This window comes from Drosophila sulfurigaster, chromosome 3 (assembly GCF_023558435.1).
Source record: "Drosophila sulfurigaster albostrigata strain 15112-1811.04 chromosome 3, ASM2355843v2, whole genome shotgun sequence".
NCBI lineage: Eukaryota > Metazoa > Arthropoda > Insecta > Diptera > Drosophilidae > Drosophila > Drosophila sulfurigaster.
In genome coordinates this window covers 48869855-48893579 of record NC_084883.1, presented here as the reverse complement: position 1 = coordinate 48893579, position 23725 = coordinate 48869855, and the positions used below count along the sequence as shown (strand labels likewise).

The 23725-nt window shown below is 39.7% G+C and overlaps 4 protein-coding genes across 4 annotated transcripts; all 4 read right to left on the bottom strand.

Moving 5' to 3' along the window:
• Positions 1-10403: 10403 nt before the first annotated feature.
• LOC133842392 (uncharacterized protein DDB_G0280205) lies at positions 10404-11942 on the bottom strand. The gene has a single exon (XM_062275461.1). It carries the CDS (start codon positions 11758-11760, stop codon positions 10741-10743), a length of 1020 nt encoding a protein of 339 aa, XP_062131445.1. The 5' UTR covers positions 11761-11942; the 3' UTR covers positions 10404-10740.
• Positions 11943-14575: 2633 nt separating this feature from the next.
• On the bottom strand, positions 14576-18255 carry LOC133845229 (uncharacterized). Its single transcript, XM_062279626.1, has one exon. It carries the CDS (start codon positions 17246-17248, stop codon positions 16181-16183), a length of 1068 nt encoding a protein of 355 aa, XP_062135610.1. The 5' UTR covers positions 17249-18255; the 3' UTR covers positions 14576-16180.
• A 1602-nt stretch (positions 18256-19857) lies between these two features.
• LOC133843783 (uncharacterized) lies at positions 19858-20455 on the bottom strand. Its single transcript, XM_062277470.1, has 2 exons — positions 20335-20455; positions 19858-20261 (listed from the first exon to the last, which is right to left on the bottom strand). The coding sequence occupies exons 1-2, from the start codon at positions 20359-20361 to the stop codon at positions 19980-19982; spliced, it is 309 nt and encodes a 102-aa protein (XP_062133454.1). The 5' UTR covers positions 20362-20455; the 3' UTR covers positions 19858-19979.
• A 2319-nt stretch (positions 20456-22774) lies between these two features.
• Positions 22775-23217, bottom strand: LOC133845826 (uncharacterized). The gene is made up of 2 exons (XM_062280401.1): positions 23130-23217; positions 22775-23075 (listed from the first exon to the last, which is right to left on the bottom strand). Exons 1-2 carry the CDS (start codon positions 23136-23138, stop codon positions 22836-22838), a joined length of 249 nt encoding a protein of 82 aa, XP_062136385.1. The 5' UTR covers positions 23139-23217; the 3' UTR covers positions 22775-22835.
• Positions 23218-23725: the final 508 nt, after the last annotated feature.

The following is a 23725-nucleotide window of genomic DNA, read 5'->3' as shown; positions in this document are numbered from 1 at the left end:
TTTGAAATCGAATAACAAGCAATATTTTGAAGGCATAGTCGAGTTAGATTTAGAGGTAAATAACTTTGATTCCTAAGAAATTGATTGCGATCGGATACAAATTGTAAAATTTATTTAAAGAATACTTCTGTATGGGAAATTATGCCTACTGCAAACGCGGTTTTGCTGCTTTGGCTGACAATCTGGTATATTTTAATGGTATATTTCGAATGTATAACTTCAATGATATACCAAATTTTAATTTGGTATATTCTAAGAATAACACCGCGCTGTTTTGCCTTTATTCAAAATGGATAGCGGGTATTCCACAGTCGAAAACACTTGACTGTAGTTTTCTTACTTGTTTTCTGTTATATTTAGTGAAAGGAATAATATAATAATAAATAAATAAACTCTCGCAAAGTTCCACATTTCAGTTGCTGGTTCATTTCATAATATATTTTATATGAGCATAAATAAAACATTTAAATTATAAAGCTGTTCGCATTTTGCAATTTGGCATTTGGAACGTGGCATTTGCAACGCTTCATTTGCTGCCATCGGTCAGCGTTTTTGGTATTAGGCACTGCTCATTTAACCCGTCTACTTCTAGTCAGCACAATTGCCGCTTCAAATGCCCTTGTGCCCATTTCTCACACACAAACAGAGCACACACATACACACATTCACACACACTCGCATACACTCGAGCTGAGCTCAAAAGTAAATGCGCATATATTTTAAACACACACTCGAAAGTAAACCGCCGTCGCCTCAGTGTGTAGCATGCAACACTTGCCACAATACACAACATACACACATTGACACACACACACACGCACACTCACATAAAGAGAGCACACTTATACACACTTAAGCACACCCTTCTTTTTTAATGACGTCATAGGCGCTGCTCGCTGCAGAAAGAAAAATCGAGCACAGCCTCTGTGCTAAAATCCGAAACCGAAACCGAATCCGAGAACCGAAACTGAAACTGAAACTGAGTCTGTGTGTCGTCCCTTTAGCTCTTAACCTAGTTGGCGTGCATTGAACCAGCTGCTTACCCCATTCTCTCCTCCCTCTTCCCCTTTCGCTGCTCTTCTCTCTCATACTCTACGCTTTCTGCGCAGCTGCGGCTCTCATGCAGGCTGCAGCTGCAACGGGCAATGAACTGCCAGGCAAACAAGGACATTGCAGTCACAGGCACCGGCACACACACACACCAACACACACACACACCAGCACACCAATACACACTCTCGCTTGGCTTGACACTTTTGCCCGGTTATGAAACAACAATAAAGTGTTGTAGCGACCCCTCGCAGACGGCGCAATTTGCGCCGATTTGGCATTTAACTACAGTTGAAGGATGCACAACGCGTCGCCAAGCTGTGAAGCTGAAGCTATGAAGCTGTGAAGCTGTAGCTGGCCACTCGAATGCGTTGCTAACCTTTCTCTCAAGGCAACGAACCGTAAATTGGCAGCGGACACGACGCATTCAGTCGCGAACCTTCGCCCAATTTCCGCTGTATTTTGCCGTTGTCGTTGTCGTTGCCTACTTTCGAGAGCGTCTGTTGTCTATTATTGTGTGACATTCGGGGTCTGGGCTGGGGTTAAAATTAAACTGACATTTTGAAGCGCATGCATGCGGCTATCTCTCTGTCTGTCTGTCTCTCCGTGACGTCATCACCATCAGCTTTGATGCCGGTCGAAGGTCGGTGAGACAAAAGGCAGGCATTAAAACATGCATAAACATATATTTAGGTTAAGCCCATCTCAGGCGCTTGGGCTTAGGTGTCGTCCTTAATGGGCCATATCCTGCACATTAATCAGCGTGGCGTCTCATGGCGTGTGAAACTCAGTTTTGGGTCAAGTGGCGCAGCCTCTCGAACGACCTTTTTTCTTTGCATTCTTTGCCTAAACAATCCATGCGCCTTGTGGCCTTCCTTTGTTTGCTGTCTCCTCTCTCTCACGAAATTGTTGCAATTGTTAGAACGCAAGGTTGTCGCTGTTCCTTTTCACAAAAACTGCACCGCATTCAAATTAGTTGCAAGCGCTATGCTATTTATAGTGAGAAGATGGAGGAGCAGCGATGCATTATGCAAGCCACGCGATGGCCGCGAAGTCGCCGCCGTGTCGCCTGTTTTTATACCCGCTACCTATAGCCTAGAAGGGTATGATAACTTTGGGCAGGAAGGAAATGTATGTGACAAGCAGAATAGGAAGTATATATATTCTTGATCAGCGACACAATATAGCTATGTCCGTTTGTCTGTTGAATATTGTTATATAAATAATGGGTAGCGAGTATACCACAGTCGAGCACATTCGACTGTATCTTACTTACATCTATAAATATATACATGTACATGTTTTAGTATTTTTGAGGTATTTATTTGATATATTTGTAGAATATAGTTATATATTGAAAATGGCTAGCGGGTATCTCGCAGTCGAGCACATTCGACTGTATCTTTCTTACATCTATAAATATAGTGCAGTGCAACGAAGTGCGAAAAGGATGCGCCAAAGGGATGCAGTATAAATATAAACCACGCTCAGCACGTTCAACACTGCGTCACATGTCCTTTATGCACATGCATATTATTCAGCTATTCAATTATGCGCGGCCACATGACGTATACGCATTGTGGGACAATTAATGTTGTGTTGCCTTTGTGGTTAACTCGTCACTCGCTCGTCAATTGCTGCATTTATATAGTAACTTTCACCTCTACTCTTTCTCTATGACTCTTTCTAGTTGTGACGCTGCAACAGTTTCAAGAATGAATTGCATAAGGATGCAAGCCGCTGCCGACAAACGTCAACGTTGCCGAGCGGCGTTGCCCTGACCCAGTTAGTGCAATTCGTATGCCACACACACATACGCACACAGACACATAGATACGACTTGCATTCTAAAGGCAGATAACGACGTCACAATTGAACCTTCAGCGTGTGGTCAAAGCGCAGCACCTGCTACGAATGTCTTAACGTTGCGTATACGCAATAAGTTTGTAAATAAGTTGATGAATCAATTTCGTTTGCCTGACACTTTAAGTAATTGCAGACGTCTCCACAGTTCATTGGCTGCCAGGCTGCAGCCTTAGGGAGTTAAGTCAGGTGCATTAGACTCGTAATTACGCATATTTTCATCAACATATGTGTTTGCGTTTGGCCTTGAGCTGGCGTAAATTGAGTTGCGGCTGCTATGGTTTCCCGTGGGTTCCGTCAATGGGCAACGAGGTCGAGGACGTCGCTGTGGCGTCTGGCTTCCGGCCAATTATGAATGAAATCCTTGTAAGGACAACGACGCCCCAAAACAGGGAATCAAACTGGGAAGAGCGAAAGCGAGAGCGAGCGAGCGAGTGCGTTAGTTCTTGGCCCGGCGTTGTCCGGTCTGGGTGCTGAAGGCCAGACACAGGACACGCACAGGATGCGCGCGCTGCTCTCTGTCTGACGTATGACCCGATCAAGGATGCGACTGGGCATAAACTGGGCTACGTCATCAACGATGAGACGCTGCATTGTCCTCCAGCGGAAGCGTTAACCTTCGCCCCGCTTCGATTGCGGCTGCATTTTGTGAATGAATGCAGTCGAGTTGCCTGGATGAGTTGAGGGTTAATTGACACGGCGAACAACTACCTTTTTCCTTCCCCATTTCTCCTATTTTATTGCTCACTTACTCGCTCTCCCTCTCGATTGTAGTTAATGCTACTAAAAGGGATACAATTAATTAGGGACGACCCTGGTCTGTCCCTAATCGTGTAATTGTTGCTTATGCGACTCCACATCTCTTCTCCCCTCTCTGTCTCCCTCCTCTCACTCCCTCCCTCTTTGTGTGAGTGCAAATGAGTGTTGTCACTTAGTGTTTTCGTTGCCTACTTTTATGCGTTGTCCATGTCACGTAGCCAACTCAGCTCATTACGAGCCCAAAGCATTGAAGTAGCATTGGAGCAGCAGCTTTCGAGCATTGCCAGCTAATGTGGCCGCAATGCGCATAATATTTTCGACCCTACGAGTAGCCCTCTTTAATGGCTTGTCATGCATTCGAAATAAGACACATGTGTACACGCTGCAGCTGGCAGGTGAACGGCCAGCAGATGCCCTTCAATAAAACAACAAATGAAATAAAGTTCATGAAAAATGTATACAAAATCAGAGTGCTAAACATAATGAAAAAAGTGGTAAGATAAAGAATGAAATGTTGAGTCCAGATTATATGATGTCGAAATTGAACCAAGAAGGTTTTTTTCTTAAAGCAAGATCAAAATTCTACAACAAAATTTAATCATGAAAATCAAGATGTTTTTAGAATGGAAAATCTTAAAATGTAACCAAGAAATATCAGAAATTGGTCCTTCACAAAATTGTATGCGACCACGACCATAGCCACAAATGAACTATTAGTTTTATACTAATAGAAAATTACGTAAAAATAACAGAAAGAGAAAGAGAATTTCCTAAAAAGTGGGGGTAGGCTAACACAGATTTATTTGTAGCTCACAATTTAGAAAAGGACTTGTCAAAATTATCAATCATAAACTAAAAGATCTCGTTTAAACAGACAGTACACAACAAAAGGATTTAGGGTACTGTATTTTTCATCATATCGAAGATGTTTTAGTTGAAACTGTATTGCAAATAGTTAATTTAATAAATATTTATAATGAAACGACAGTTTGAGTATTTTTTTGGGAAATAATAGATAGGAAACGAATCTTGTTCATAAGTTGAAGGAGATTGTGCAAATGTTCAGTTTTAGATATAAAGTGACCAACTAAATAAGTGCCTTTGAGTCAGACAGCTAAGCAATTTAGTAGCTATCATTGACTTCAGATAGATTTCAGTTAATTGCATAGCAAATACCCATTTTCTCAGCCAACAATTTGGCTATAGACAGAAGTTAAGGGAGCAGTAGGCAATTGACAAAGTAAATAGAGCAAACTAGCCAGCATAAATATAGATACAACATAAATAAAGAAAGGGTAGAAATATAGGGAAATACGGCAGACTAAGCAGTTGACTTCGTATTTCGAATTTAATGTAATTCAGTGAAAGCTTCTTATTCGGAATCTAAAAAGATTAATTTAAATAAATTTGAAATGAATGGAATGTATAATCGATTAAAAAAAGAATCTTTCATTTACTAATTTATTATTATTAAACAAAGAAGAAAAAACGTGCTTAAATCCAAAATAAAGTCTTGAATCAAGATTATAAGACGCCACAATTGAACCAAGAAGTTTTATTTCTAAATCAAAATAAAAGTCCTATAAAAATTGTAAAACTACAAAATAAATTCTGTAGTATAATAGTATATCCCAAGCAACTTAGGCCTTCAATCACTTAACTAAATGAGCTGCTCAAGTTTGCAAGTTATAAGTTAACAAGAAAGTAGGTGTGAGTGTTTAGTTTCATAATAAACAAATATTTATACATCACATCTAATCAATTGCCTTTGCTGCTTATTAGGCTCTTAATAGATATCTATTTTAGTTTCCATGTATTTTTACCCACTACTATTTTTCTTTGTTATTATTATTAGAATGTGCTTGCTCTTTTTTTAGCTGGTAAATTTAAAAATGTAATTTAGTAACAGGATAAACATCAAATCAACTCATCTTGAAAAAACATTCATTTTACTCCCATCCGTTGAGCATTGTTTCGTCACCTCAAACCCATTGATGTGTCTTTCTCATCTCAGCTGCCAACTCTCTGTTTTTTTTGTGGGCAATCTCCAGAGAGTATTGACTATTTTTATGCGTCTTTTCTTAGCCTGTTCAGCTCGTTTTCTTTTCCAGTGAACAGTAAGTGTAAATATTGGGACTAAACGAAGACGTTTTGTTTTGCGTATTGACTTCAATTACCGACACATTGTGCATATTTTATGAGCTGACAGAGAGAGACAGAGACAGACAGACAGTCAGACCAATTGGGCGTGTGTAGCGTGTAAGAATCGCATAATTTATTATTTACTTAGTTCATGTCATTCTCTTGAGTTGGATTTGTGGCCAGGTCCTTTCGGTTTGAGCACGTTTATCAAGTGTGGTTACAAACACATCTCGTATTTGGGTCAAAGTACAAATTAGCATGCAAGTTGGTTCGCTCAACGTGACGTATACGTAACGTCTATTGTATCAGAGCATCGCATCGGTCGCGTGGCTTGAAGTGCCTTTCTATACATTTCTTGAGAGGAGGCAATAAGCGAAGATTTCATGCTCGCGTGGCAGCTAAAAATAGCAAAACGCAGCTACTCGAAATATTTATTAAACGCTTTGTCTCGAGCACAAGCTCAGAGCACAATATTCCCACCATTTACTTTCCTCCCCCGCGCATTGTCTGTCGATGTCCTCGTGCAAAGTATGCAGCAATATTTTTAAAATGAAATTACAACCGAGTGCCATTAAAAAGGCGACGGAAAACGTCGTAAAGATAACAAGTATGAGAAGACGCAATAATAAAAAAAATGCCTCACCAAAAAGAACAAGCGGCATGATAAAGGTAAACAATATTCACGCGCACTCACACAGACACACACTCGCACACATATATTGACATGCTCGTAAAGAACAACGTGAGAACAACAAACAGCAGCATCAGGCAAACTTATAAACACATGAACACATATCATTCATTCGTGATGGCAACCGGAAATATTCCAACTGTGTGTACAAGCAAAAGTCATCAGGGAGTGCGCCTTTTTTTTATACCCGCTATGCATAGGGTAAAAGAGTATGATAACTTTGTGACAGAAGGAGGCTGCTCCAACCCCAATACGAGAAATAAATATTCATGATCAGCGTTAACAGCAGAGACAATATAGCCAAGCGAGTCTATCCGTCAGTCTGCCAGTCTGTCTGTCCGTATGAACACCTAGATCTCAGAGATACATAGAGCTATAATTTTTGTCGCCACTTCCGTCTCCCACAAATCGAAAAAGTCGAATCTAATTTTGAAGCTAGAGTCACAATTTTTGGTATAAACAATCATATGTAGCTGCAGTTTTTATGATTCATGAAAACTTAGTTGTGATCAGAGAAAAAAAAGATGTTGTAGAAGTTATTCGAGGAAAAATTTTAAATGGCAAAAAAACGTATGCTGCATTCTCGTTTAAGTTGCTTTGTATGGCAATCTGGTATATTTTGTAGTCTACTATATATTTGGAATGAAGTACAGTATGTTCATATACCAAATATAGGCTCAGATATGTTTTAGTAATTTTTTGGTATATTAATTTTGTTTAATTTGTACAGTAGGGTATATTTTAATGTAGTATAGTATTTCGATATACCAAATATAGTGTTCGATATTTGGTATAATTTTTACTGTATGGTATATTTTAAACATAATATTATGTAAATATTCCAAATATAACACTCGATATATTTTTAGTATTTTTAGTTTTTAATTCGGTATATTTTAAAAATAATACCACACTGTTTTGCTTTCACTAAAAATAGCTGGCGGGTATCTCACAGCCGATCACACTCGATTACAGCTTTCTTACTTGTTTTCGTGCATTTTTTTCTTAGTGGCTGTTTGCGTTATGGGCAGAAGAAGATTAATTATTGTGTTGTACCCGAAGTGCTTGAGTTCTCTCCTCTTGCACATGCCTCCTCGATTGTCGCGGCGCGTGAAACAAATTAACGTGGCCTGCATCGTAAAAAATGCCTTTTTTTGTAGCGACGGGTGTCGAATCGGAGTCGCGTTGAGTTTTTTCAGTGCCTTCGGTGGCCCATTAGACCTCGAATTAGACCCCTCGGTATCGTTTTGCAATGTGTGCACAGGCGAAAATTAGTCATTTATTAATAACCAAAAGATTCACTTGGTTTCATATGAAACAACGAAGTCGACGACGACGTCAACAACGATGATGATGAGAATGATATGAAGCGGCTAAACGACAAGTAACTTTTGTAGCATAAATATAAATAGACAAATTGCCAAAAATAGCAGCAAAAACAAAACACACACCGAGCAGAAGAAGCTGAAACTTAATTAAATGTTGTGGCAGTTGTACAAGCAGCGAGCGACGTTAACCAAAACAAACAGAAATTGAAATCGAAAGGGAAAAGGAAAGAGAAGGAACAGGAGAAGGAGGAGACAGGCAACTTGATGCCGCAGCTGCCTTGAAGTAACGCTGCTGAGACTACGTGACTGCGGTCGCCGCTGGTAACGTTATACACACAATTGCTATTTTCCATTTCAGTGATTTGCCAACGGGTCGTATGCGCAACAGTAGCAGCAGCAATAGCAGCAGCGGTAGCCTATAAAAATCACACATACGACTAGTTGCCGGGACAACATTCAGTTTCCAAATGTCTATGCTACATTTCGACAACTTTTCTACATTTGTCGTCTGTCAGTTAGGGTTCATAAACTGTCATCGGGAATTGGGTCAATGATAAGTATTTTTAGTGGCAGGCTCAAATCCGTGCGTGCCACGCCCCAGACACGCCCTCCGGGGCCGAAGATAACCATACAAATTGCCACTTTTGATGATGTGACTTTTGTATGTCACTTTGTATGCTGCTGACGTATTTGGCTTCAAACTATTTCGGCTATTAGGACATTTGATTGGCTTGTCTGGCTCGCTAATTTGTGATGTTTTGCGCCCCAAACATTAGCTGCCGCAATATTGAGACTGTGACTGAATTAATTGCTCTGCTGCTGTGAGTACATAAAATGTGTGTGCACACGGGTTTTTATGAGGTAATTATTTCCATATCAATTCGTCTGTGCATTCAGTTGGAATAATGTTAATCAAATCAAGCGATAGACGACAACGACGACGACTGTCTCGACTTGTTGTTGTTATAAATTCAATGCTTGCATTTCAAATTTCATAAATTTCCATAAACAATTTTTATGGCGTTTGCCTGGCAACAACATCCATCCACAACCATATCGATATCGCTATTGGTATCCATCGGCAAACGAATAAAAAAGAAAAGCAACAAAATAAATGGCTTTTCAATCGCTGACCTACTTTTTGATGCCACGCCTGTGCGCCTTTCTCTTTCCCATTTTTCTGACACTCGAATAAGCAACAAATAATCAGGCATAGATTGAGTATTGAGATTGTAGCGAACAGCGAACATTGCGTATACGTAATGTGTGATTCAGTGTGATATTCAATGGCCATAATTAGCCTTGATTCATTCTAATTGCCATGACTATTTTTGGAGCCTTTGGCAAAACTTCTTTCCAAGTGGGTCAGCCATCATTAAGATCGTAATAAGTTGGCAAACAAATATAGAATTTTATGTGGAAAAAGTAAGAAAGCTACAGTCGAGTGAGTTCGACTGTGAGATACCTGCTACCCATTTTGAGTAAAGGCAAACCAGTGCGGTATTTATTTCAAAATATACCAAATTAATATACTGCAAAAGACTACAAATATACCAACATTTATATTTGGTATATTGATTTAGTACTACATTCAAAATATACCATAGGGTGAAAAATATACTAAATGCTTTATTTGGTATATTAATAAAGTGCTACATTCGAAATAAACCATAGAGTACAAAATATACTAAGGGCTATATTTAGTATATTGATATAGTACTACATTCAAAATATACCAAAGGGTGAAAAATATACCAACTTGATCTCCAAGCAAACATAAATGTCTCTGAAATCTAGGTGTTCATACGGACATGGTTATATATGTAAATATATGTATGTAGTATACTCTATAGGGTCGAAGATGCTTTCTTCTGTTACATATGTATATATCAAGAAGGCACGAAGGTATAATACCTTTCTACCCAATAAGAACCGGGTATAAAAAGTAGAAGCAAAACAACGATTTTCTGGTGTAAATTATTTCATTTATTGAACTGGCTTTTGTGTGTTGTTTTTCTTGTTGTTGTTGTGAGAAATTCCTCGTAATCTGAGTATTGGTAAATAGTTAACTTACGATTAAATATATAAGTATATTATATATGCATGTATATATTGTATGTTAATATATGCTGTATACGAGTATAATCATCAATTGTATTGCTTATTTGCCACTTTCGATATAGATTATTGAGACACTATTCTGTTATTTAATTATTGGTTTGCATTGTTGTATATGTTTTTGCTGTATATATTTAACTTTACTAATCAGTTTTCTCTTGGGGAATTTTAATTTTACTTTAAAGTGCTGTGCGATGAACTAAAACATAGCTGAAAGACTTAAACTAACTTACGAATTGTTTATTTTTGATCCCATTACAGCAAATTAAGTGTACTTACTAAGTTGTTGGAACGAGTGTTCCTAAGTGAATTGAATACAAATATTAGATGCAAAATTTTGGGTTTATGGGATAAAGGCACGAATGTACAATATTAGAATTATTATTTTGTAAAACTTTCCAATTGTGTTTTTGTTTTCGAATACAAAAATTCTGATCTGCTTACAGTCTTTGTTTTTGGTTTTTTTCTTCTTATGGATGCTGAACCGAAAAGCGATGTATTGGAATATATAAGTATTATAATTATTATTAATATTATATGGTTTAACTCTAGGTGCTTAAGTCTTAACAATTTTGTTCTACATTTTCAAAATGAGTTTTTGTTCTTGTGATTTTCTTTTCTATTTGTTGCGTGGATATGAAAAAGATTATTGTATCACAGATTTCGAAATGAATAATGTGATGTAAATGGGGAGGTTTTTTTTGAGTTTGGCAAGAGCTATCTCTATATTATCTAGCTGAACTATATATCAAACTGCGGCTACTTATCGAAGGGGAAGGGGAGGCGAATCTAGCGACGAGCGTACTGGCAACAAACCGAACTGCGAGGCACTCGCTGTGTGGGAAGGCCGGACATGCCCTTTAGATATGTGTAGGAGACGGGCTGACGCAGAATGCGCTGTGGCGGCGGCTTCGATTTGCTCTTTGTGCTCGTTGCAGTTGCCGTTGCTGTTGCTGTTGCTGTGTTGGAGGTCGTCGATGAGGCTGTGGAGCAGGCGCTGGAGCTGCTCACCGATTTGGAGGCCAATCGATGGTGATGCGGTTGATGCCGTTGATGCAGCTCCACGGTTGATGCCGATTTCAACGCCGACTTCAATGGCAACGCCGTCGTGGTGGAGGATGGCTGCTGCTGCTGCTGTGATGGCTGTGGCGGTGGCGGTGGCGAGGGGCCGCTGCAGGAGAGCGAACGTGATGTCAGCGAGAGGCTCTCAAAGGCGCGCCGCAACGACGACGTCGACCGGCGATGCAATCGTGAGAAGCTCGTGCGGCTCATCGATTTGCGTTTCGATTTAGCTGGCTGCTGCTGCTGTTGTTGTAGTTGCAACTGCTGCTGCTCCTCGATGTCAATGGTGCTGCTGGTTTCGCTCGAGGCACACGACATCACACCATCGATGCGCGCCATCGTTCGTCCCGCTGCCATCGACGATGAGTACGAATCGGTCGATGAACTGTTTGCATCCTCCTCGTGGGCGGCGCTGCAACTGACGTTGCTGGCGGTGGCTGCTGCGTCATCGCTGCCACTGCCGCTGCCCTGAACTAGGTCATCGATTGACCGGAGGCCAAAGCGTCGGCTCAGTTGCTGAAAGAAGCCCATGTTACGCTCATAGCGTGGCGTTGGTGAGATGCTCTGGCTGCTGCATGGCGAATGCGTTGATCTGCCTGAGTTCGAACTTGGCTCCAATTCGAGCAGCCATTTCTTTGTTGTTGTTGTCGAGTTGCTGCTGTTGTTGTTGTTGTTGCTGTGATTGGCATTGCCATTGCGCTCCTCCGGCTGCAGTTCGTCCGCAAAGCAGACGTGAGGTGTGGTCATCGTTGCACTTCCTTTGACTTCCTTGTCGATGCTTCCTGTCTTTGTTGTTACCGGTCTTTGTTGCTTACGCACTTCTACACATACACAGAATACACTAACACACTCTTGAAACACCGTCTCGTAAAGCGTTTTGTCGGCTTTTTGTGCTTGTTCGCTTCGTGTGTGTACACAGACGTTGTCCTTTCGCGTTTGAGTCGGCAAAATGGCACGCCGATTCCTTTTATAGACTCGCCCGGCTGCAGAAGCCGCCTTCTGCAAAGCGGCTGCTCTCTCTGAGAGAGCACAAAACAGTATTAAAAAGAGAGAGAGATGGAGAGAGAGAGAGAGAGAGGGAGTAAGAGAGAGGGAGGCAGTCACATCCTTTTCTTTGTTGCTGAAATTTTTGGTGCTGTTTGTGCGTTGCCTAATAACAAAACAGGATATGAAATTGCGGCATTTGTTTACCTGTTTCTCTGTTGACACTTCTGACCGCCAGGTGGTGTGTGAGTGCCACGCTGCCTGCCAGCCTGCCTTTCGGTCAATATCAATATTTGCACTCACTGCAGTTTAATTGCTATCAACCGCAATTGCAAATCGATTGCAATTCGATTCGTCTCCATTTCCCATTTCCCATTTGCCATTTGCCAATTTCTTTTGCTTTCGATTTAACCTTTCGAGCACATCCTTATTACATTTGCTGCTGCTGCTGCTGCCAAGAATAGAACTTTTGATAAGCCTTTTTTCTTATTTCTATTTGCAAAAAGTTCTAATGACTTTTTGCTGCGCAGTTGTTATTATTTTCTGTTTCTGTTTCAGTCCGGAGACTCCGGACTTTGCACTTTTGGTGAAGCAAAATTCATAAGCCGCAATTAAGGCTGTCAAAAATAGATGTCGCTTTATTGTTGTCGCCCATGTTGTTGTCTTTTTATTTAATTACGCACGAAATTGATTTTAATGTGCTATAAATAAAACCGACTGCCAATTTTACGCCTCGCTGATGGCCTGCCTAGAGTAGTTGAAGACAGAGGAAGAGATGGAGATGGAGGTTGAGATTGAGGGGGAGGTTTTTTAATGCCCCAATGTTGGACGATTTAATGAAGTCTGTTGTCTTCTTAATGCCGCTTTCAAAGTGAGTGTGAGTGTGAGTATGAGTCTGTCTTAATGTGAGTGTGAGGGTGCGAGTCTGATGATTGTTTCTGTCGTGTTGTTTATCTTCTAATTAAAGGCGTAATTGTTGACTCCTGACGTCAGGCCATTAACAGATTTAGCGATGTCAATTAAGTAACCAGAATATCTCACAAACAACGCAAAATAGTTTTTAACAATGGCGCAAACACACACCTTAATTAACAATGATTTTTAGTGGATTAATCACAACTTTTTATTAAACATTATTCGCAAATCGTCGCGTTGTTGATTGACAATTTTATATTGTTTATGGGTTGGGTGTCAAATTACTGGTTTTTAATATGGGAAGTCAAAATTATAAAAGCGTATTTTGTTTCAATAGATTTGTTAGTCATTTAGCGGATTTATTTTAGTGTGAACTTTGTTGTAGTCGCTGAACACTTTTAATTGCTTGTTTTGACTTAAATTACTGTTTGTTAATAAATAGAATTTGATTTCTACTAAATATGATACGCACGATATGATTATTTGGGCTATCTTTGATGTAACCGTTGAAGTGATAAAGTCGCGTTTGCTTATACATATAATACTAATTAAGTCATGTATAAATATATTATTGTGATTTGTTAAAAATTTTAAAAATTATTTAAGAAATAACTGAACGTGGCCAAAAGTGTCTGCTGCAAACGGATCGTAGTTGCTTTGGTTGACAACTAGGTAAATTGTGTACTCTATGGTGAATTTAGTATGCATAAGTATATTGATATACCAAATAAAGTCTTCGCCATATGCTAGTATTTATTCGGTATATAAATTCGGTATATTTAAACCAAAATACTGTGATCGGAAGTCCTCTTTATTTAACTTGCGAACATAGACTGTTCGATACTTCTTTTAGCATCGTATTACTTATATCTGTACAGTACTTAATTCTGCGTTATAGTTATGTTAATATTACAAAATCGCTAGCATTGCTATACTATTAGGAATCCAGCACTGCCAGTATGGTACAGAATATTTTGTTCTTAATGGTATATACCAAAGATAGTATTACTAAATGTAGTATTTGATATATTTAATTGTTTTTTAGTATATTTTTTAATAAATTTTAATCCTTATATGTTCTTGATTTACCTGTAATTGGGTAGCGGACATCTTACACTCGACTGTAGTTTTGGTTGTGTTTTTTCTATTACTAAATTATCTTTATGTGTTAATTCAAATTAACTTTAAAAATTCTCAGCAAAATTCATACAAATACAAATATGGTATTTGGTATACTTAATTATCTTTTTTTTGTATATTTTTTAATAAATTTGATCCCTAATATGTTCCTGATTGAAGTGAAATTGGGTAGTGGCCATCTTACACTCGACTATAGCTTTGGACTTTCTATTACTAAATTATTGTCAATATAAATAAATATAACACTAAATATTCTTTATGTGTTAATTCAAATTAACTCAACAAATTCTCAGCAATATTCATATAAATATGTACTGTATGTACATATGAGGACTTTACCTACATCATCATCTTAATTTCGTATTTATTTAGCTAAAGGATATTTTTATTCTAAAGTTTTGCAATTTATTAGAATCCACAAATTCCATACGAATTTCTCAGAATTTTCAATCGAGCTTCGCAGTGAGAGGAAATCTTTTTCTTCCGTTGAATTTCTTTCAATACGATTTAGTTCAGATTAGATATAAGCCAAATTAACATAGATTAGATTACATTTACAATTCCTTACAAAATTGTCAAAAAACCTTCAAAAAGCCGACCCAAAGCTGCCGTCAAGGATCAAGCCACATATGTGGACTGAGATTATGTGAGGCTTCTCATCAAAATTGTAATCAGTTGCATTTGCATTTAGCGGCTTTGCGAGCACTTGCATGCGGCGTGTGTTGCAAGCAGCATGGGGCACGTAGCATGTGGCATCTGGCGATTAACGTCATCGTCGTTCTTAGCACCATATATATACGACGAGTAGTCGCAGCAGACATGATATCGTATGTCAAAACTATAAGGTCGAGTCCTTCACCAACTTGAAATTGAGGACTTTACCTACATCATCAGTCGCCGCAGCAGCAGCAGAAGCAGAAGCGGCAGCAACAAAAACTGTTCCCTGGGTACAGTTCAGTTCACGTGCAACTTGTGGCAAGGCGCAGGCGCATGCCCCACAACAAGCTTTTACCTTCAAATGTGTCCTTAAAGGATGCCAAAGCTTTGTCCAAAAGCTTTGAAACCCGTTAAATGCATTTTTTGAAATAAAAATTCATATTTTTTTTAGAGATTTTGTTTTAGATTTGTGTTTCTGTTTTTATTCGTTTTGACGGCTAAACTTATGCTTAAGGTTATATGCTCTAAAAATATATATATATAGGGTATTTATTTACTTAGTCTCTAAATATTTTTGCTATCTTTTTTGTAATAGTTAATAAAAAAGTGTTTTCGTATGCTGTTGTGTTCTCTTTTTTCTGTTCTTTTTTTTTAAATGGAAATAAGCAAACATTTGTGGCGACTAAAGATTTGTTGGATTATTACTTCATATAATAATAATAATTATAATATTTTTGTATATATTTTTGTCCTTTTTTTTTGGTGTGTATTTTGTACAATTTTGATTATTTTTTGTTGTTTTGTTTTTCTTTCGGTAAATTCGTAATTTTGTCTAAGTCAAGTGCCCATTGAAATAAGTGCAAAGTATAGTTGAAAAATGGCAAACATTTCGAAATGGTTTTCTTCATTGTACTTAGTTAATAATAATATTATGTTTTTCTTTTTTTTAGCGAGCCAAGCTCCAAAAATTGAGACAAACATTGTTAAGAACTACATTTTTTCTTAGGGGAGATATGTGTGGAAGTTAAGGGGTTTTGTATTTGTGTGTTTGTGTATTCTTTTAAACTAAACATTTAACTACTGTAAACTGAAAGTCCATACAACTAGAGATTAGAGTATTTAGTTTGTTGTTGTTTTTCTTTTGGCTAAACATTTACACATTTATAAAATATGTTGTATGTTGTATGATCGCTAACTTTGTATGCCAAACTCCAGCTCTGTCTCTCTATTTCTCTCTAAAGTCTAGTTCTACAGTTCCGTTCCCTTATTTATGTGTTTCGTTCTTTAGGCACTACATCACTTTTCACTATAAACTACCCGCCCCCCAACCCGAAAAAATTGGCATTGGCCTTCACCCGCATTCAGCATTCAACATTCAGCATTGTGTGTTGTGCTGGGCAATGTCCTCGCCGCGATGACGCCTCTTCGTGACCATCTCTTTCGCACTCGCTCTATCGCTCTCTCTCTCTTTCTAATACATGTGGTGCAATGTGTAGGGACAGCAGACCGCGTAGCTGGGCACCCGCGAATACAATCCGGACATGCCCTTCATGTAAACATACTGAACTGGAGGTCGCAATATGCTCTGCTGCTTCTTATCCTTTTTGCCAGACTTCGATGAGTTGCTGTTGCTGTTGCTGTGGCTGTTGCTGCTGCTGTGACTGTTGCTGTGACTGCTGCTGCAACTGCTGTTGCTGCTGCTGCTGCTGCTGTGACAGTTGTTGCTGCCGTGCGGTGACTTTTTCATCGGCGACACACGCAACTGTCGCAACGGTGTGCTGCTGCAGGACAGCGAACGCAACGATGCGGTGGCCGTTGTTGCCGCCGATGTGGAGAAATGTTGCAACATGCGACTGACTGATGATGAGATCGAAATGCGACTCAAGTGCAGTCCACCTTTTGTTGTTGCTGTTGATGTTGCTGTTGTCGCAGCGCCAGCTGAAGCCGCCGATGCTGAACGTGGCTGTGGCTCCGCATTCAACTTGAGATTCTCATTCTCATCCACATGCTGCACCTCAGCATCGTCCTCGTCCTCATCCTCAACGTCCTCGACACTGCTGTTGTCATCGTGATAGTGATGAGGCTGCAATTGCTCCATTGCGCTGCCCGGACGATAAACAGTCTCCACATAGATGTGTGTGTTGTTGTCATAGAACTCCAGACCAGGCGAATACGAAGCCGACGAAGTGCGCGATGTGTTCTCCAAGTCCAAGCTCGAGCCACCATGTAACACCTCCTCCAAGCACTCGTTGCGCGAACCACGTTCATAACTCAAACTGAAGGAATCCGTTGAGGAGCTGCGTATGTCATCCTGGCTGCTGTAGACGGTGTCATTCTGATGATGATGATGCTGGAAATGTCTGCCCAGATGTTTGCTCAGCAACTGCAGCAAACTCCGCGATCTCGACAACTTTTGAGCTCGTTGACGCTGCTGCTTCGTTGACTTGTTCTTGTCACCACCCAGATCCATGGAGGAGCTGGTCGCGGAACTGCCGCTGGAACTCGACTTGGAGCAATTGTTTGGCGATAGCGTATCCATCTCACGATAAGAGTTAAAGTTCTTTTTAGTTCACTTTGTTTTTGCTTTTTAGATTTCTTTTTGGTTTTGGTTTTTTGCACTTTGAAGTTGCCTTTTAGCGCGACGTCTTGGCACTGACTGCTGGAGCAGGCGTCCGTGCTGCGTCTTTTATAGTTGCACTCAATGTCGAGCGCGTTCGCGTTTAACCTTCGTGTCGATTCGTTGTCGCCTGCTCCCTCCGCCTGTTGGCCACATCCTTTGGCCACGACGAGGACACTTCGTGCGATGGCCAAAACGCACAGCAGTTCGGTTCATCTCCTGACGAACTCCAAGCGTTCGTCAGTGCCACAACAGCAGTCGTGGCAACCACAACACAACGTGAGCTCTCACACATTTTGTTTTTTTTCCAGACATACAACCTGTTGCCTCGTCGTTTTTTAAGTGTGAAAGTACGAAAGTGTGAAAGTGTTTTCCTTTGCGAAACGTCAACGTGACTCTTGCTGCCTGTTGTTGCCACACTTGCCACTTGCCACACACGCCTACGAATAACACAAAAGAGGCAACGACGGTGTTGCACTTTTTAGTTTTTAGACTTTGTGCTCCGACTGCTGCGTGATTGGGAACGTGACCCTTGCACGTCATCCACCAGCGGCGACCCCAGCGACTCATTTTCACAAGCGATTTCCCTCAAAGCGCTTTCCCAGCGGACCTAAGTTTAGCAAAAAATTGACTATTGACAGTGGAAAACTCTTGCTTCCAACTTGTGTGCATTGACGCGGCTGCTTTTCACGTGAAATGAACTTGCCCCACGCCACAGAATCTCAACTTGCCACAGTTCGCACTTCGCACTTTGCTACGCCTGCAATTTCGTTCTTATCCTTGACTAATTAATTGCTAGTTTCCCTCATTAACTGCAATTGTTTGGCGGCTGATGGCCACAGATACTTGAGGGGATTACTTTCGTGACCTACTAAAAATAGTTGGCACCCTGAAAAGTGTTTGAAGCCACCTCAAAGCGTTCAGCTAAGAGCTTCTGAAAACAGCTTCTAGTGGGTTATCTTAGAAATTGTTCTACTTCGCCTTCAGCTACTTTGCTTTTCTGACAATTCACACCACTTGAATTTAATTAAGATATATGATGTTAAGTAATTTACAAATTTAGCTTTATATTCGCATTGTAGAAATATATCAGTTTAATCATAGAGTGTCTTTTCTTCCAATTAAATTTAGTAACTACTGATGAAGTTAAAGTTGCTATCTGAATAGTTGACTCCGCTCATATTAACAAATTCTTTCAATCAAATAGAAATATAAATTGGATGTAAAATTTATTACTTTCTGCTACATTAAGAGATTTTGTTTTATACAGAAAAATATCATTGCTCTCAATTATTTCTACACCAGCTACTTCAAGCCTCATCTTAAAAACGACAGTTGCTTTGACTGCACTTTGTATCCTAGAGTGCACCTCAAGTCTTGGTTACCAGCTATAATAAATAAACAAAAAGAAAATTTTAGTTTCTTTTCATTAAACTCTATTTAAATTTACTATAATGTAATTACCTTTCAAAATCTAATTTTGAAAAGAGACACTCGAATAGCATTAACAATAATTGAATGAGCAATTGCCTTCAAAATACTTTTGTATGAGCAAAAACGCCTACTTACTACGGATCTTAGTTGCTTTAACTGAAAATCTGGTACATTTTGCACTCTATGGTATATTTTAAATGTAGTAATATTACTATTGGTATATTATTAATATGTTTGCGGTATATTAATTTTGTATATTCTAAAATTAATACCGCTCTGTTTTGCTTTTATTGGGTAGCGGGTATCTAGCAGTCGAGCACACTCGACAGTAGCTTTCAGCTTTGTATAACAATTTGAGAACATTTTTGATTCACAACCTATGATTTATCTTCCTATAAATAATATATTTGAACAAAATAGTTATTGAGCTTAAGCTTAACATTATGCAATTTTCACAAATGCAATAAACTTAGGCTCTAGTTTCTTTTTTTCCATTTTAATATATTTTTAAAGTAACTCCTACAGAAACCAATGCGAATAAAAATTGACTTTCTAATTTCTGCAGATGAATTTCATCGTGGGGCAGCTTTTTACTTTTAGAATCTATTCTTATTTATTCCTTATTTATGGTTGTCATGTTTTACATCACTCTCTCCACTTTTTAGCTTTACTCTTGGCAAGTGTACTGAACCTAAAGACGTTTCTCTGTCATAGACATCAACATTTGCGTCATCGCAGCAAAAGTTCCCCTCAATGATTTTTTACAACAACCTTCCTCAATTGATATACAATTTATTGAAACATTATTTATTTACTTTTCCGTGACCTTCACGATGGGGGGAATCTTCGACTTGAGCCGAAAGTCTTTAGTGCCTGCTATTTAACGAAAGTGTTTCAGTGGAGCATTGCGAAACAGCGAAGCAGAGGCCAAGGTCAATGCGAAACTGGGAAATGTGTAACAATGTCACGTAGCAGCGATTTGGACACCTGTTGACCACCGTTGTTTGGGTCTCTGCCACACAGTGTGGAGCTTAACAAAGTTGCCTCAGTCTGAGTCGCAGTTGCTGAATTGAAGTAAAACGCATAAGAGAGAGGAATTGTTTGTGGTGTTTATTAGTTGTCTGAGTTTTGCTCTGTTTTCTTTTCACACATTGCCACAAATTTCGCACATTTTCTTTAGTAAATATTCAGTCTACTGATGTCCCGCTGTGTGTGACTATCAAAGCAGAAACGGGGTTAACGACAAAGCCCCAATGCCAAAGTCGAGTGCTCCATACTGACTGCCAGGAGCATAAGGAGCCGGATAATAGGGGTAACCGGGGGGCTGATATCTGTTCGAATACGTGCCACCGCCATAGTAGCCATTGTAGCCATAGTAATTGTTGTAGTAAGGCTCTGGATAGGGTCTCGTCGCTGTCTGCACTCCGATACCAAAGGAAACAAGTGGCTTGGCCTTGATGCTGCCCAGATTAAGACAGCAGGCAACTAGAAGCAACCACCACTGCAGGTGGTTAACAAAAAATATTAGCAAATGAACTAGCTTAAGCAAAGATTTGCTTAGGATTGTCGCTCACCCAAAGATAATTGCGCATTTTTCTCATACACTTAATTCCGGCTCCTTCTTCTTTTTACGTCGACTGCTCCTGCGGTGTGAGCTCAACTCTGCATTCCTTTGGCCCTTTTATACCTTTTGTTCGCATTGATGTTGGTCTGGTTTGTGGTTGCTGCTCCTCAAACTGGCTTTGTCGTGTGTGTTTCCCTTTTTTGCCTCTGTTCTCGTTCTGTTTTCTGTTTTCCTGCCGTCACGCCCACCGCAAGTTGTAAACTTGTTTAAGCAATACTCGTAACCAAGTGCAACTGATACCTTCTACTTCTAGCCAACCATCTGCAATGATCTATCTAGTATAAATTCAAATTAACCATTTCTGATGACTACGCATCGCTTTTCGTTGGACTTAACGACTATGCTGTGGATTCATTAAGAAGCATAGTTTGGTGATGTGGTGAATAGCTGATACTCTTTTATTATTATTAGTGTAAGCATAAATCTGATATTATTAGAGTGGGGATAAATATGATGGAGGTACATAGTTGGTTACGTATAAAAAAAACAATCTTGAAATAAGATTTCAGCATTTTTATGTTAAATTTGCATTTTAGGATTAACAACATCTTATTTTAAGATTCAAATCTTGATTAAACATTTTTTTAGGTTGAAAAGTAAACTGCTAAAGTAAAATTGTTTCATCTTCCTTTTTGATTTATAATCAATCTTATATCAAGTATATCCAATCTACAATTAAACTAGAAAGTTTGATCTTGATTTAAGATTTTGCTTTCTTGGTTCAATTTTAAGAATTTTCCATTCTTGAACGAAGATTATAATCTTTAATTTCAAGATTGGGCAAGCTAGAAACTTTTTGAAGATTTTTGATCTTGTTTTAATTGTATAATGTTCTTTATTTAATAACAACAAATTTTTGTGGCCTTCTTTTCAAAGTGTTGCTCTTTAAAATGCAATACCATTAGAAATTAGAGATTATCCTATCTCTATGTTCCCATTCAATGCCAAGCACTAAGTAATCCGACAAACTGCATTCAACCTGCTGGCCACAAGCAACTGCGCAATGTGGTTGGATGCTCTTTGCTTGGACTTGCTCAACCAACTCCGCAGGGTATGAAAAAGCAATCAAATATTAATTAATTTATGCGATTATATTAGCAACGTTTCCGCGAAGCATTTGCGTATGCGATGTCCGACTATCCCAGTCCACAATGTATGCGTCTCTGTTTCCGAATCCATGTGACCAGCGACGGGTCACGTTTTCCGACGTGCTGAGTGAGAGCGAGAGAAAGGAAACCCAGAAGCGGAAAACTTTTCCGTTTGCAGCAAAAATTGAGCTCACAGCAGCAGCAGCGTGTTTAGCTTTGCCCGCCGCTTGGATTTGATTTGTTGATTTGTCGTGGCAACAACAACGGCAACAACAAGAGTTCGACTCGCAACTGTTTGGTTTCCATGTGCCGCTGACGCTGACGTGCAACACGCCCCTCAAGCAACTTCTAGATTTATTTTAAAACATTGTCCTGGGGCCACAACAGGTTGAAGGTGCACGGCCGCTGGCCAGGACATTCGATATGCCGTTGGCAGCTGATCCGCCTTGCATTATTTGCACAGCTTGAGGCCAATAACTGACCACGAGGTCAGAGACTAACACTTACACAAAAGAGTTAGGGAAACAAGACAATGATAGCATGGATCAACTTTATTCAGAAGCTGTTTCACTTAGTAGACATATTCGTAGGTCAGGGGTTGATGATAGTCACTCCGATATTGCTGCTGTAAAGAGTTCGGGGTTTCGACGTTATGATACAGATGCGATTGAGAGTCGGGTGACAGAGAACGCGGGTCAGAGACTAGTTAAGGAAACAAGACAATGATAGGCAGCATCAACCTTAACACTACACAAGAGATGGATCGACCTTATTCAGACTGCCCTTAAAGTGAAAAAAAAAAACTGCTCCACGTGAAAGTCATATTCGGAACTCTGAAGCTATAATACAGAGACTAGCACTAACATAAGAGAGTTGGGAAAACAAAAGAATGACAGGCTGCATCAACTTTATTCACATTACACGTAAATCGGTAACAAACTGCGTAGGTCATGGGCTGATGATAGTCACTGCGATATTATTGATGAGAGGAGGAACTGCAACGCTATGATACAAATGGGATTGAGTAGCGGTGCCAGAGATGGCGAGATTAAAGACTAATATTAATAAATGAGTTAGGGAAACAGGAGAATTATAAGATGTAACAACTTTATTCAGATTTCCATTAAAGCGGGAAGATGCTGCTTTACTCATTTGACATATTCGATATTGCTGCTGAAAGAATTTCAAGGTTTCAACACTGTGATAGAAACTGAGGGGTCAGAGACTAATAGTTCAAAAGAGTTAAGGAAACAATACAATGACAGGCTGCATCAATTTTAACACCACAAAAGAGTTAGGGAAACAAGACAATGCTAGTAAGGATCAACTTTATTCAGATTACATTGGGAAAAAGCTGCTTCACTCAGTAGACATATTCGTAGGTCATGGGCTGATGATAGTCACTGCGATATTGCTGTTGAAAGGAGTTCGGGGTTTCAACGCTGTGATACAGATGCGATTGAGTGGCGGGTGCCAAAAGACGAGCATAGGCCAAAGGCACGACAGTGTGAGCATAGCTCAGGCCATGGCCCGCATAATAACCGTAGACCAACTCATGGCTGAAAGCAAGTCCCAGCAGGGAAACGAAAAGCACCAAGCACAGCTGCAAGTAAAAAGTGTTAAAATTGTAGAATAATTTCCTAGTGGACTTCCTTACCAGTTTCATTGTCAAGTTTCGATTTGAGCTGCAGGAAAAGCGCACACAAACTGAATGCCATTGGCAGTGAGACTTTGGCTTTTATAGGCCCAACTAGACCGAGGGTCAAAGGCATTTGGTCCGCGGCAAATTGAAAGAAGTCCTTAACTCAGTTGCAGAGTCTAGAGCTTGCATTTGATCGTGGCAGGCTGACAAGATAAGCTTCGCTTCGCTTCTCTTCTCTCACTTCTCAATGTGGCGTGCCACACATTGTTGTGGCAAGCTGTGGGCACATTGTGTGTGCTTCAATGAGCACTTCATCTTCTTTTGTCCACTCCCCCGTCGATGATTCTCTCTTGGGATGTTTACTTACTTTGGTTCTTGGGCGCGTTTGTTTTGGTTACGTTTCGGGCGAAATCAACAATTAAGTGCGACCGATGCTGGGCACTTCCGGTATTTCTCTTTCACACTCGCCTTTCAAGGTCAGTGCCGAAACCCGCTGTGTGGGCGCATTTTATTTGCTTAGCTGCCCTTGAAATTGCGAAGTTTTCCAAGTGCGCAACGTTTTTGTTTTTGCCACAAGAGAACAAGAGTGTTGTATCATTTGATGTGAAGTC

Excerpts from the sequence above, each read along its gene's own strand:
- LOC133843783 (XM_062277470.1), bottom strand. The coding sequence starts at position 20,361 with ATGAGAAAAATGCGCAATTATCTTTGG. Across the intron at positions 20,262-20,334 it reads AAATGCGCAATTATCTTTGG|TGGTGGTTGCTTCTAGTTGC; the intron begins GTGAGCGACAAT and ends AACCACCTGCAG.
- LOC133842392 (XM_062275461.1), bottom strand. The coding sequence starts at position 11,760 with ATGACCACACCTCACGTCTGCTTTGCGGACGAACTGCAGCCGGAGGAG.
- LOC133845229 (XM_062279626.1), bottom strand. The coding sequence starts at position 17,248 with ATGGATACGCTATCGCCAAACAATTGCTCCAAGTCGAGTTCCAGCGGC.